Source organism: Anopheles bellator, chromosome 1 (genome assembly GCF_943735745.2).
Source record: "Anopheles bellator chromosome 1, idAnoBellAS_SP24_06.2, whole genome shotgun sequence".
Lineage (NCBI taxonomy): Eukaryota > Metazoa > Arthropoda > Insecta > Diptera > Culicidae > Anopheles > Anopheles bellator.
In genome coordinates, this window is record NC_071285.1 from 13,304,832 (window position 1) to 13,318,170 (window position 13,339).

The 13,339-nt window shown below is 52.0% G+C and overlaps 4 protein-coding genes across 4 annotated transcripts in view; all 4 read right to left on the reverse strand.

The window, feature by feature from the left end:
* LOC131212982 (putative polypeptide N-acetylgalactosaminyltransferase 9) lies at positions 1–2,191 on the reverse strand. The gene is made up of 3 exons (XM_058207095.1): positions 1,368–2,191; positions 1,144–1,308; positions 1–1,076 (listed from the first exon to the last, which is right to left on the reverse strand). The coding sequence occupies exons 1-3, from the start codon at positions 2,053–2,055 to the stop codon at positions 34–36; spliced, it is 1,896 nt and encodes a 631-aa protein (XP_058063078.1). The 5' UTR covers positions 2,056–2,191; the 3' UTR covers positions 1–33.
* A 1,696-nt stretch (positions 2,192–3,887) lies between these two features.
* LOC131215067 (putative polypeptide N-acetylgalactosaminyltransferase 9) lies at positions 3,888–5,870 on the reverse strand. Its single transcript, XM_058209443.1, has 4 exons — positions 5,862–5,870; positions 5,215–5,791; positions 4,575–5,149; positions 3,888–4,502 (listed from the first exon to the last, which is right to left on the reverse strand). Exons 1-4 carry the CDS (start codon positions 5,868–5,870, stop codon positions 3,888–3,890), a joined length of 1,776 nt encoding a protein of 591 aa, XP_058065426.1.
* Positions 5,871–6,549: 679 nt separating this feature from the next.
* Positions 6,550–8,362, reverse strand: LOC131205312 (putative polypeptide N-acetylgalactosaminyltransferase 9). The gene is made up of 2 exons (XM_058197365.1): positions 7,633–8,362; positions 6,550–7,571 (listed from the first exon to the last, which is right to left on the reverse strand). Exons 1-2 carry the CDS (start codon positions 8,360–8,362, stop codon positions 6,550–6,552), a joined length of 1,752 nt encoding a protein of 583 aa, XP_058053348.1.
* A 4,449-nt stretch (positions 8,363–12,811) lies between these two features.
* The window catches only part of LOC131215068 (serine-enriched protein-like), a 2,922-nt gene continuing 2,394 nt past the window's right edge, over positions 12,812–13,339 (reverse strand). Inside the window, exon 2 of the mRNA XM_058209444.1 lies at positions 12,812–13,339. This exon is cut by the window's right edge and continues 1,408 nt beyond it. Within this exon, the coding sequence (XP_058065427.1) occupies positions 12,812–13,339 (528 nt within the window).

A 13,339-nucleotide genomic window follows, 5' to 3' on the forward strand; every position in this document is an offset into this window, starting at 1 on the left:
GATTAGTGGCCAGGAAACGGTGACCGTGCGCTTCTAGGGTGTGCTTTTGAACGGCGACACATCGATTACGGTGAAGTTGAGGATCCACCGCTGGGCATCCCGCTTCGCATCACACTCCTCCATCTTCAGCGTGGTGTTCTTTGCGAGGTCGAGCGCCAGGCACTTGGAGTACTTCACGCTCTCCAGCAGACCCGTATTTTTGTGCACTTTCCACGCCTGATTGCCCCGGCTCCGGTGGCACCCGTACACGCCGAGATAGCTGCCGGTGAAATCGATACAATTTCGGTAGCTGTTCAGCTCCTCGTAGTAGTTGTGCGTCCAGTACTGTGTCCTTTGCTTCCCGTCACACGCGGACATTCCGAGGTAGGCGTCGGCAGGGCGCCACTCGAGGCACATGCCATCCCCCAGGACGGTGTTATGAACCTCACCCCGGAACGAGCCCTCGATGAACGGACTGTGCATCTCGGGGAACGCCGTTTCGATGTAGTACCGGAAGTCCCGGCAGTTGGCTCGCTCGCGGACCGCCTTCCGCTCGGCCACCGAGCCGAACTCTTCCTCCAGGTAGTGCGGTATGCCGTGGATGTCAAAGATCACCTGCTTGTACTCGTCCATCCACACCTCGGCCAGCCGTAGCGTGTTCGACCGTACCACGTCCTTCTTCTCGTTGTTCAGGTACGGATGGCCAGCCTTCTGGATGTGAGCCACCCGTGAGCACGGCACGGTGACCATCTTCCCGCCACACATCCAGCTCTTCATCGACAGCTCAATGTTCTCGATGCCGTAAATGTCGAACCCCTCGTCGTACCAGCCGAGCCGCTCGAAGAACGCTCGCTTGATCGTAAAGAGCCCTCCGGCCATCGCAGGCGTATCGAACGGCTCAATCTTGTTCTCGTGCTTCTTGTGCAGCGACCATCGACCCCACCAGCCAAAGTTGAGGTCCCAATCGTACGCCCCGACGAAGATGGGCGCTTTGTCCGAGATGAGCGCCATAGTCTTCTCGTCGATCCAGTCGATCGTTGGGATGGCGATCGTAGTGGCGTTACGGGCTACCACATCGATCAACGCCTCCAGCCAGCCTGCGAACGAGCCGAAATGACGGTGAAGAACTTGAAACCCCCGGGGGCGATCACAGGAGACACTTACCGATCGTACACTCAACGTGGGCATCCAGAAACGTGATGACATCGCTGGTGGTGTTTTTGGCCCCGAAAATCCGGGCCCTGATCAATCCCAATCGCTTCGGTGCCCGGATTACGCGCACCTTTTGGTACGACCGAAAGTACTCATCCAGTTCGGCCCTCAAGTTGGCTGCGGAAGCGGAAAGTGAACCTTAACCAACATATAACACAAACGGCCGGCTTACTCACGTAACGAGGAACAATCGTCGACGAGCACAATCTCATTGACCAGCTGGGGCGGTGAGCGGTCAAGCACGGAGTGGATAGTCCGCAGCACCACCGACCACGCCTCGTTGAAGAACACGATCACAACCGATGTCGCCGGAAGATCGGCCAGAAAGCGGCCCGGTTCCGCACACCACGGATCACGGATCTCGGGCAGCCGACGCCGCACGGACATCATGTCGGATGAGTACTGATTGAAGCCCTGGCGCTTCATGCCCTCACTGATCATCGTGGCTATCTCGGGGTCCGAGAGATTCACTTTCACCGGCTCACCCATATCCCCCGGGGGCACCGGTAGCCGTGGGTCCAACCCAAGGGTCGTGTAGGTGAAGCGGAAACCTTCATCCTTCGGGTCCTTCACTTCCTCCGCGCGAAATCCATTGCCACTGGGTTGCTCCGTAGCCTGCGTCAAGGCCACGTTGGTGCTCGTCCCCTCTGGTGCCACATCGCCAGCCGATAGGGGTGCCGGCTGGTTGGATCCTTCTTCTATGACCGGAGCAAGCAACCGTTTTGAGGTCAGCGACACACTGACGTTGTACGGAAGGAAGAAGAACACTACGCCAAACGTTGCCAGGCCCAGCACGAGCACGGTCAGGACGGAGCGTCTCGGGACGGCGAAGCGTGCGGAACCGATACGCACCGCATGCCGCATGCTGGCAGTGCACGTTGCAAACTGAGGGTCGCAGGGCCCGTGACGGACAGGTCAGTTTATAGCACGGACAGGTAGCACGAGCGCAAGTCCCGTGGCGGAGAACACGGTATCGTACTACAAACGACGGTACCGCGCGATAGAGCGCTCGATGGTGAGCTGCGCATGATAAGAACCCGGGGTTCGGCACAGGGTGCCTCACGCGCCGCTACTATAAGATATTTAACAAAGCGACAACAGCGATTAACGAAGGCACAAACTAGTCCCGGCAGACGTTTGCACAGCTTTCTTGACCAAACCCGGCGGAAACAGTTGTAACAACAGCGGATTTACATGTTGGAGCTCGGAACACGTACGGACGTATCGACGCCCGGCAATCTCCGATGTCTTTGTCCGACGAGCCTGTGACGATTATTATGACCAGCTCGGTATCGGTGTGTGTTGTGGGATCGGCTAGCTGGCGCTTGAGGCTTGAGAGGTTCTTAGATCGATCGTTTGGTTCTTATTTAACGCCAGTGTGATGTGTGATCAGCTTGTGCCACGAAAAAGGTTCTTTTGGTAACCTAAATCTGTTGGAATTTTGCTTTCTTGTATCACACGGATCAATAAGTAATCCCAGGCTGTTCGATAAGTTTTGAGCGTCAATAACAGAGGGCGCTGCAGCTAGCCTATTTTTCTGTTATGTTGGTACACTCTTCATATTCACGGGAAATTCCATTTAAATCTGTCACTTTGAATCGAAAAAATCAATTGGAAGGTTTAAAAGCAAAGGAAATTTATGAACTTATGAAATTTATGAATTTATGAATTTATGAATTTATGAATTTTATTAAGAGTTGAAAGTGTTTAAGGACTCTTCGGCTTCAATTAATTCAAGTATTGAAGACGATCCTCGTCAAGGACGTCCAAAAACAGTAGCAATACTTGAAATCGCAGGAAAAATACAGGATATCGTATTGGAAAATCATAAAATGACTGAAACAGGTTTAGTAGAAGCACTAGGCCTCTTATCTGGGCAGTGTAAGCAATATTTTGATTGAAGTATTGGGTTTCAGAAAGCTGTGTGCAAAATGGATGCCTTTTTCGCTAAAAATGGAACAAAAACGAATTCGAATCAGCAACTTTCTCGCCAACATTTAGAGCGTTTTCGAAAGGGTAAAGTGGATTTTATGCTTCGTCTTATCAGTATGAATGAGACTTGGGTCTATCACCATAACCATGAGTCAAACCATGAAGCTAAGTAATCGTGTGAACCTGATTCTTCGGCCCCGAAATTAGTCTGTGTCCAGAAGTCGGCCAAGAAGGTGTTAGCATCAGTTTTTTGGGATTCGAAAGGAATTTTGTTAGTTGATTACTTGCATCCTGGAAAAAACATAAATTCCGAATCCGAGAAGTTCGAATTGTTGGAGCATCCAACGTATTCACCAGCAGCCCCTAGCTACTTCCATCTGTTTCCAGATCTAAAAAACTTCATGCGTGGAAAGCGTTTTTCATCCAATGATGAGGTTATAAGAGTTGTGGAAGGCAGCCTTTTTAGATTCTCGCTTCAGGGAGCGAATTCATAAATTGTATTGATGAAAGTGTATTGATGTTCAGGGAGACCGAACTGAATAACAAAAAGTATTTTGAGACCAAAAAATTGTGCGAAGCTCAGAACTTATTGAACAACCCAGTAGTTGAGCTGATGTTTTGATTATGAGTTGTATGTATTTTGCTTTCATGCATTAAATGGTTCTCCATTACATTCTTCATTACATTGCTCTAGTCTAGCTAAAGTTTCTCTTTGTACTTTTGGGACGGCTTTCTGCTTAACTTATCTCATCCGAAAGGGTGATCTAACCGCTAAAGTCTAACGGCGGGTAGTGCCATCGGTGAGATTCCTGGCCAGCATCGCACGGCTCCATGTGCAGCTTCTTGGTGCCCCGGTCGATCGCCAAACACTTGGCCTTATGCTTGACGTGCTCGAACTGGTACGTGGTGCCATTGTACCGCCACTCCTGGTTCCCGCGCGCCTTGTGGCAACCGAACATCGTGAGCCTATTGCCATCGTAGTCCAGACACCGGTTTTCGTTGCTAATCTCCCCGTACACATTGTGCACCCAGTGCTGCTTGGAGTCCCCCTCGCGACACACGTCCATGAGGGGCTCCGGCATCTGGTACGAGAGACACTGCGGCACCGCCACGTACTGTAGCGCCTCGTTCTTAATCGCCCCGTGTCCCGGCCGGTACTTGGTGAGATCTTCGGCCAGTTCGGGAAAAACGGTCTCCAGGTACCAGCGAAAGTCCTTGCAGTGGAGCGCCTCCCGTAGTTGCTTGCGCTCCGAAACGTCACCGTAGCTGCCGCGGAACTGTGGCCCACCGAACAGATCGTACAGCACCTGGGCGTACCCATCGAGCCAGACTTCGGCCACTCGGACCGAGTTCACGCGGACGACGTCTTTTTTCACACCCTTTCAGAAGAGAGAGAGAATTCGATATTAGCAGTTGGTGGCTTTCCCCAGAAAAACCTCTACTTCACCTACCCTCAAATAAGGATGGCCAGTCTTTTGGATGTGAGCCACGCGGGCACACGGAACAGTCACCACGCGACCACCGCACATCCACGCCTTCACCGAAAGCTCAATATTCTCGCCCCCGTACACGTCCAGCCCGTCGTCGTACCAACCGAGCCGCTCGAAGAACTTCCGGTGGATCGTGAACAGCCCACCGGCCATGACGGGCGTCGGGAACGGTTCCAGCTTGTTGTCCGGCTTGCGCAGCCGGTCCCAGCGGCCCCGCCACCGAAAGTCCAGTCCCCAGCCCATGGCCCCGTAAAACACGGGCGCTTTGTCGCTCACCAGCCTCAGATTGTTCTCGTCGATCCAGTCGATCGTTGGCAGTGCGATCGTCTGCGGATCACGCACCACCTGATCCAGCTGTGCCTCGAGCCACCCCACCATACACTCGCAGTGCGCATCGAGAAAGGTAAGAAAATCGGACGAAGCACTGCGAGCGCCATGCATACGCGCCCGGATCAGCCCGAGACGCTTGGGAACCCGAAGGATCCGTACCTGCCGGTAGTCACTGAAGTACTCGTCCAGCTGCGTCCTGAGATGCGCTACACTAGGGGTGAGGGAACAGGTGAACCAGTGAGAGCTACTACTGAGAGTGGCCGCTACTTACGCAGGCTGGAAAAGTCATCCACCAGAATGATCTCACCGAGCAGGGCGCTCGGTGTTCGATCGAGAATGGAGTGCACCGTGCGGACCAACACCGACCAGGCCTCGTTGTAGAAGACGATCACGATCGACACCTTCGGCAGTGCCGGGCGCAATCGATCACTCTCCGTACACCAAGGATCTCGCAGGTCCGGCAACCGGCGGCGCACCGGGATCAGATCACTGACGTACTGGTTCAGTCCCTGCTCCGTGTAGCCTTGCTTGACGAGCCGTTCGATATCTTCCGAAACGTTTTTCGGCAGGGTCACCGCTTCGCCCATGTCACCGGGAAGCTTGGCACTCCGTTCGTCCTGCGGTGCTGGAGTGTAGTGCTGATCGTACGGGACCACTTCATATTCCGGGATCGTGAACGGCTCGTCGTAGAGTTTCCGAGTTTGCTCCTGGTTCTGGTGTAGCGCTCGGAAGTCTTCCAGTGTGGCCAGCCGCTCAGATAGCTGGCTGTGGTAGAGATACAGGGCCAGCAGGCAGCAGGTCACGATCACCGCCAGGCAGAGATCGCGCCGGGCGGAGAGTAGTTTTGCCTGCAAAACGGGGGCAGGTTAAATACTGCTGTTCCGATGGAAGTCTGCGGAAGGCCCGCCCGTTACTTACGCCGTACATGATGTGAGCACGAAAACGATTCAACACTGACTTCGATGACCATTGGTGGTGCCGAAGGTACCGCGCCATCGAAAACTGTCACCCGTTGCGTTATCAATCGTGCCGTTTTATCTCCCGGTGCCCCGCGAGGATAACGGGCCGTTGATTACGGAGCCCACTTGTACACCGGGCCATGTTTGTGATGGACACACAACATGTTGGCTTATCGGCAGAACGCACCGCGCACGTCACTGGTGACTTCAGTGGCGATGAAAGCAGACGGTTCACCGCCAACTGGCCAACAATCGCGTTCCGCACCTGGTGCCTTACCGATGCTCACGACTTTCCCGTGGGCAGACAACAATGTGGCAGGATTGTCTGGCCCTCGGCTCGGTGCACGTGTCACACGAGTCAGTGAATAAAGTTCTTTCCCAGTCCCAGTTTTATAGTCCAACTGGTGGCTCGATTATTTTATCGTGACCTCCGGAAATGGCACGTCCCGAATAGGCTATCATCCAGGTGGTAAGGTCTACACTTTCGGCCATGGAACGTTTACTGGAGAGATAAGCTATCGTTCGTTAGATTAGGGTCTATTTAATGCGTCCGAGCTCAGGCCGAGTTCTGGTATCGCCGGATAAACGGCTCCGTCCGCAATTATGAAACGTGCTTTACAGACTGTCATGAGGGTCTGGCACACAGATCACAGATTGTTGGGGTTATAGTTTTGCATCAACCACCGTTGGTTCGCTACGGCCGGGTCACAGGTCTCGAGCCGGAACGCAGCGCCGTCCCACTGGAGACACCGATCGTACATCAACTTCCGGAGGAGCTTAGTGTTCGGGTCCCAGCTCCACTGCTGATTGCCACGCATCCCGTGGCACCGATAGACCGCCATCTGCCGTCCGTCGTAGTCGAGGCAGTGATCCTCGCGGGTCACTTCTCCTTGGGCCGTAAGATACCACAGCTGATGGCCTCCGGTACCGTGGCACGGCAAAACCCTCAGCTCGGTGGGCCAATCGAGACAAGTGGGATGGGTCCGTTCGGCACCCCCGAAGCGGATCTCGCCCCGCGTAATCGCCCGGCTCGGATCGAACTGCTCAGGAAACACGTGCTCCAGGTACCAGCGGAACGGTTTGCACTGCAACCTCCGGCGTAGCTCGTGGCGTGCGGTGAGATCACCAAAGTCCCCGCGCTTCACACGGCCACCGAACGAATCATAGAAGTAGTCCGCGTACTCGTCCATCCACACCTCGGCCAGCCGGATCGAGTTGCGCCGGATCTTGGCGTAAGCGCCGCGCATCTGGCGAAGGTACGGGTGGCCCCGTTTCTGAATGTGGGCCACCCGTGAGCAGGCCACAATCTGCAGGGTGCCCCCGCACATCCATGCCTTGAAGGAGAGCTCCATGTTTTCGCCACCATAAATCTCCATCCCCTCGTCGTACCAACCGAGCCGCTCGAAGAACGTCCGGTTGATCGTAAAGAGTCCACCGGCCATCGTCGGGGTATCGTACGGTGCGGCCGGATGGCTGTTGGGCGCGGGTTTCGCGATGCGATCCGACCGAGCACGCCACTGAAAGTTGAGACCCCAATCGAACGAACCGTAGTACCGGACCGAGTTCTGTGCGTTCAGGGCCAGCGTGTCCTCGTGGATCCAATCGATCGCCGGGATGGCGATCCTCGTTTCGTTCGGGGCGACGTGCGCAACCAGAGCCTCCAGCCAACCTGAGGGTCTCCGTAGGGTTAGTTCTTAGTTCTTACGAGGGCCATTCGCGGGTTGACTCACCATCGATCACCTCGCAGTGGGCATCCAGGAAGGTAACGATGTCGGACCGGGCTGCCTTCGCACCGAGGAGTCTCGCACGGATCAACCCAATCCGAGCCGGGGCACGGATGATGCGGACCCGTGGCAGTGTCGCCACGTACTCATCCAGCCGCCGGTGAAGATGCTCCATCGGTGAGTGATCGTCCACGAGCAGGATCTCCTCGATCAGCTCGCCCGGTGTGCGATCGAGCACGGAGTGCACGGTCCGAAGCAACACGGACCAGGCCTCGTTGTAGAACACGATCACGATCGAGGACGGGGGCAGTGTGCCGGGTCCAATCTGGCGCTCCCGTCTAGCTTGCTCTTCCGCCCGGCACCAAGGATCACGCACATCCGGCAACCTTCGCCGGAGCGAAATCATGTCCGACACGTACACGTTGAGTCCCTGCTCAGCCCAACCACGCCGCACCTGCGCTTGGACCGCCGGGGACAGATCTGGGGGAAGCACCACCGGAAGGCCCATATCACCCGGGGCCCCATCGGGATCGTACTCCGTTGTGTTCTGTTCCGGAAGTGGGGCCGTTCCAACGGTCCTGGCGCCATTCAGTTGGTCCAATAATCCGCCGAGCAGTGACCGAACGTTGGAGGGGTTCTGCCGAGTGTCACGTTCCAGCACCGTGATCCAGAACGTGAGACCGATCAGCGAAAAGACGAGCAAGAAGAACAGTTGCTTCACCGTCAACAGTGGCATCCTGGGGGCACTGGGTTCTTTTTATCTCCACTGTGAGTAACACACTGTGGCCACCAGACGACAACCGGACCGGATCGCAACCTTCCGCTAGCATAGCCGTGATGCGACTGTTTGACGCGGCTCAGCCACACCAACTAGCGGCCGGAAGACTTGTGTTCCGTGCCATCTAACACGACCAGTTCGAGTTCCGGTGGTGGTGATCGGAAAGAAGGAGAACGTTTGATTGATTTGGAAGTTTTGTGGGTTTTTTTTGCATTTCCACGTTCAGGCGACCTTGTCACGGAAGGGAGGGAGTAAATGCGGGGGTAACATCAGGGTCGCGGCTCCGTTGCGCTTATGCGTCACCATGTTGTGGCGTGGCGTGGCGTGGCACTTACCTTAGCTCGCGGGACGCTATTCGATTAAAAAGGGTGTCGGTAGATAACGGCCACCACCGGGGTGTTGCCACAGCGAAAGGTGACCAGATAACGCACACATGCCGAGCAATAATGTTTTGATTAACTGCGACTCGTAAGCGGGAGGTTTCCCCGTTTCCATTTTTTTCCCGAATGTGGCCCACTAATGTACCAACACCGGAGCGTGCTGATGATCCGCACATCGAGGTTAAATATTAGCATTCGCAGGAAGAGTTTGAGTGTGTAGGTGCTTTTTCGTTTGTGGTGGTTGTGCAACGTGGATCGCAAGTTGGTAGATAACACCATAGGCTGGGAATCGGAAGAATGGCCCAAGAATCATGGAGTACCTTCCGATGGGTGCTATCAGTAATGGGCCGGGCGGATGACCGATTTAATTACAATCATTTTGAACCGGTAACCGATGTTCCATATCAGCAGAGCATGGGGTTCCCCCAGAAGCAATACTCTTCTTACACAGAGGATTGTAGTCCATGAGGTATTCCAATTCGGGGAACTTAACACATCGTTCAATAAATCCCGGGACTAGCGTAGAGATGATAATGCCATTTATATACCATGGTTCAGAAGTACCAACCTTTGGATAAGATGTGTCAAAATTTGATCTAATTCGAAACGTAACCAAGAAAGCTATGTAGTGGTTAAAATGACGCCACCTTTGTGATCGCCACTACTGAGGCTTATTTTGAGTCAAAAGACAAATCGTTCTACAAATAACATAAACAAAAGCGTTAGAGAAGCGTGGGAATGATTGTATTACAGGAGATTATGTTGATGAATAGTAAAGAATTTTGCCGATAAAATGTTGTTTTCATAGATAGTCCCGGTACTTATTGAACGATGTGTTACAAGTTGGTTGTAACATAAAAATTCTCAAACTAAACTTGCCCGATGCTTTAACGGTACCCAGTTTTTTTTGCCTAAACTGACGTACTCTCCGCAACAGTGGTCGCAACATGACCGTTACCTGGCCACAATGCCCCAATACCAGTTCAGTTGACGGATAATGGAGCGAAAAATTGATTGCAACATCGCTTTTTTTAGCTATGGCTCAATTTTATCCCGCCCCCAATTCCACTCCACCACCGGAACTCTGATGGTGACCCATTAATTTGAAAATAACAGAAAAAATAGAAACGACACTTTGAAATTTAAATTGGACTAAACAAATGACAGAATGGTTCGCCGGCACTTTGAACCAGCAACCAACCGTGCGACGGACCACAGCAACCTTTGCTTCCAGCGAGTAGTCAGTGAGCGCTCGACCGTCAAAGTTTATTTATCACTCTCCAAAAATGGTTTCTTTCACTTTCAATGCTTCGAATGTCCCAGCGAAAAGACAGACACGGGCGGTTACACGTTTTGTGATCGATATATTTTGGTTTCCTTCTGGAGTTGCGAACATACACCGAGTAAATGGATGTAGACATCGGAATTAGTTGGACTGCGGTAGTGTGTGAGTTCTGTTCTGTTCTGCGTCTGCTTGAATTATTTTAATGATTCTACAATTAAAGGACTTTCTTTCAGAATAGCCTGGGGTACTCGTTACTCTGCGTTTGGCATGCAGTTGTTGGCTTTGGGACTCAACGAAGTGGATCGGTTGAAGAGGATGCGAAGTATCGCCATGTATTGTTGCGATCAGGGCCCGATCAGGTATCACAGGTATGCGCTCAGTGTGGGGGGAATTCAGAAGAAACTGTTTGATGGGGTACGGGCAATGAAAGCACACAGAGCTGTAGGGGGATATGGTTGATTCAGGACATGCGTGTCGTGGGTTGGGAGTTGTCTCGGGGCTCAGTATTGAAGAAGTAATTTAACATCAAATTTAAAGTACCTGCTTGTGGGAAGTGGGTAGTTTTAAAGGGATCATTATCAGGCAAGAGAGAGAGAGAGAGTATTGAAGTGTAAACAATAATCAAACACTTATACAAACACACAGACACACACAGACACACGAACTGATTGATTATGTGTTGATGATCGTTTTGGGCGATTGATGTGATTCCTGTTCCGATTACGTTCGTGGTCCAACGTCCACTTCCACTTTTTCAGTCCTGTTCAACGATGATGCTTACAGACCGTGCTACAGTACGAAAAACGGACAATATGGCGCACTTGGGCGCACAAACACATACACACGCGGCACACAAATACACGACGGCCCCTCCCCCCGGGGGCCCTCGAGTCCTCCAGAGTACGTGGTTTGGTTTGGTGGCTATCCCTACTTCCATGACAGATGACAGTCCTGAGATGCGTATGGAACGTCCTGTTTCATAACGGTCCTAGATTAATACGGCTCTGCAGCTGCTACTACGTTCGTCCCCCCGTTCTGTAGTTGCTACAGGAAACCAGCTTTATAGTTCTTCCGCGCTCACGGAGAGAGCTAATTTAGAGTGAGTTGTTCCCGGACAGTAGTATGTACGTTTTCTAGATGCGTTCACAGACATGTTAGTTCCTTTTTGATAGTGCGACAGCAACGCGATTCGTCCGCGACTTCTTCAAAAGTTCATCCTCGAGCCTAAGGTACACTTCCGATCGATCGAATGCTTCACCCATCGGTCTCAGTAACCATCGACGCACGTTTTAACGTTTCAAGTGGCTTGTGTGCGAAAAGTGGGCTCTCAATGGCGTGCACAACAACACCCTTAGGGTTGTAACAATCGAATTACGAGTAATGGAAAAAACTGCAACATTTCTACTAACTGTTGTTTTAATTGTTAATCCTGTAAATGTTTGCCTAGCCGCTTGCAGGAAGGTTACCAGTTTTCTTCAATTCAAACCGTGTCGGGCGATGCGCCTCGTTCAGTAAACAGTTGTAACAGGGTTAGTCTTACGGGTTTTTGTTTGTTTCACTTTTAAAGGGTTCTTCTTTCACTACAACAATGTTTAGTTTCTCTGCCTCTCCGTTTCCGGGTGTCCGCGCTCTGCGATTCCGGCTTTCGCCGTTCCCAAGTGGAGTTCTTGGTATATACCTGAGGACCACCGACCGGTTCGTGTCCCGGACCGGGTTTCCGGGGGTGAAAATGTGTCGCTCTTGCTCCTCTGCATCGGTAACGGTTGTTTGTGTATATTTTATAAATATATTTGAACACGTTTTGTTTGCAGGAAGTGCGCATCGCGCATCGCGGGTTTCTTTAGAGATCAATTGATTTTTGTGTCACAAACACATACACACGCAAACATTAAATGGATTAAAAGTCTTGTCAATTCTTGCCCACCATTCTTCCACCGGATGATACGTTTCAGTTTTTGGCCACTTTCGCTTGCGTGTTTAACACCCACCCACCCTGTCTTGGTCTGAACTATGATTTAATGTGAATTTTGTGTTCTTCAAACTTTTCTGATGCGTTGGAAAGAAAGGGTAGAATGTTATCAGCAATGAAGATATCAATATTATGCTTTTTTATATAAAGTGAAGTGTAGAACATTTCGTTAATGACACATTGAAAAGTTGCAAAAGTTATTATTATTTAGCAATTGGCATATTTTTAAAGTTTCTCATTCTCTCAATTTCTTCTTTTGCAAAACATCTTTAACCCAGGAATTCAATTGTTCAATCCAAGAAATGAAGCAACTGAACTGATTTGCGCACTTTGAGTTAGATCGATAATACTCGTCGTCCAGACTAGACAGGGGCAATATGTATGAGAACCGACAGATATGTGCCGGAACGAACATCTATTACTGTTCGGCGACCAGTTCGTGGTTTGATAATATCAGACTCTTTTGGTTTTGTGTATGACGCACGATGTCCTTAAGGTCGATTATTTGCCTCGACAACTAAATCTTTTATCAATAAAAAATAAGTAAATGAGTAACTTTGTCCTCCAGTTCATAACGGGATTCACTTATCAATACGCCATCAATCAGCCAGGAAGTCCTTCGTACCTGTTTAAAGCCCTGTCGATTCCAATACTTATTGCCGAGGTAGCCTGAACGTCGTCGACTCGTGCTTGTTATAAAATCTTGAACAGAAACCTACGAAAGTTAAGCGGTCAATGGTCAATCGTTCCCTCGCGTGGCTTGCGCCTCCATTCTAGAAGCTCTTGCCGATTTCGAGCAGTTTCTTGCGGCGACTGTCACGCCGCTTGTGGCGGTTCTCAGCCTTCTCGCGCAGCTGGCGTCTCTCGATCGACGGACAGATCGCATCCGGCGAGCTGTCCACCTTCTTCAGCACAATCCGGAACGTGAACGTGTGCTTCGGCGAGGCACTGGCGGCTCGGCGCGGTGACGGTGGTTCGAACTCACTACCGCTCGAGGTATCCAGGTAGCAGGACGACAACCGACCACCGGATCCGCACGGTCCGCCACCACCACCACCACCACCACCACCGGACGCAGGCGTTGGTCTCGGCTCGAAGATGGCGGCACAGCGCTTGTCGGTGCACAGGAACCTCGGCGACTCGTTCGAAGACTTCCGTGGTGGCGCCAGTGGGAAGTGTTGCTTCCCGTCGGCCGAAGGACCCTTTGCCGCCGCCTGATGGTAGTGCGAATGGTGCTGGTGCTGGTGCTGGTGGTGGTGTTGGTGGTGCGGCTGAGGAGGTGTCGTTTCGAAGATCGAATC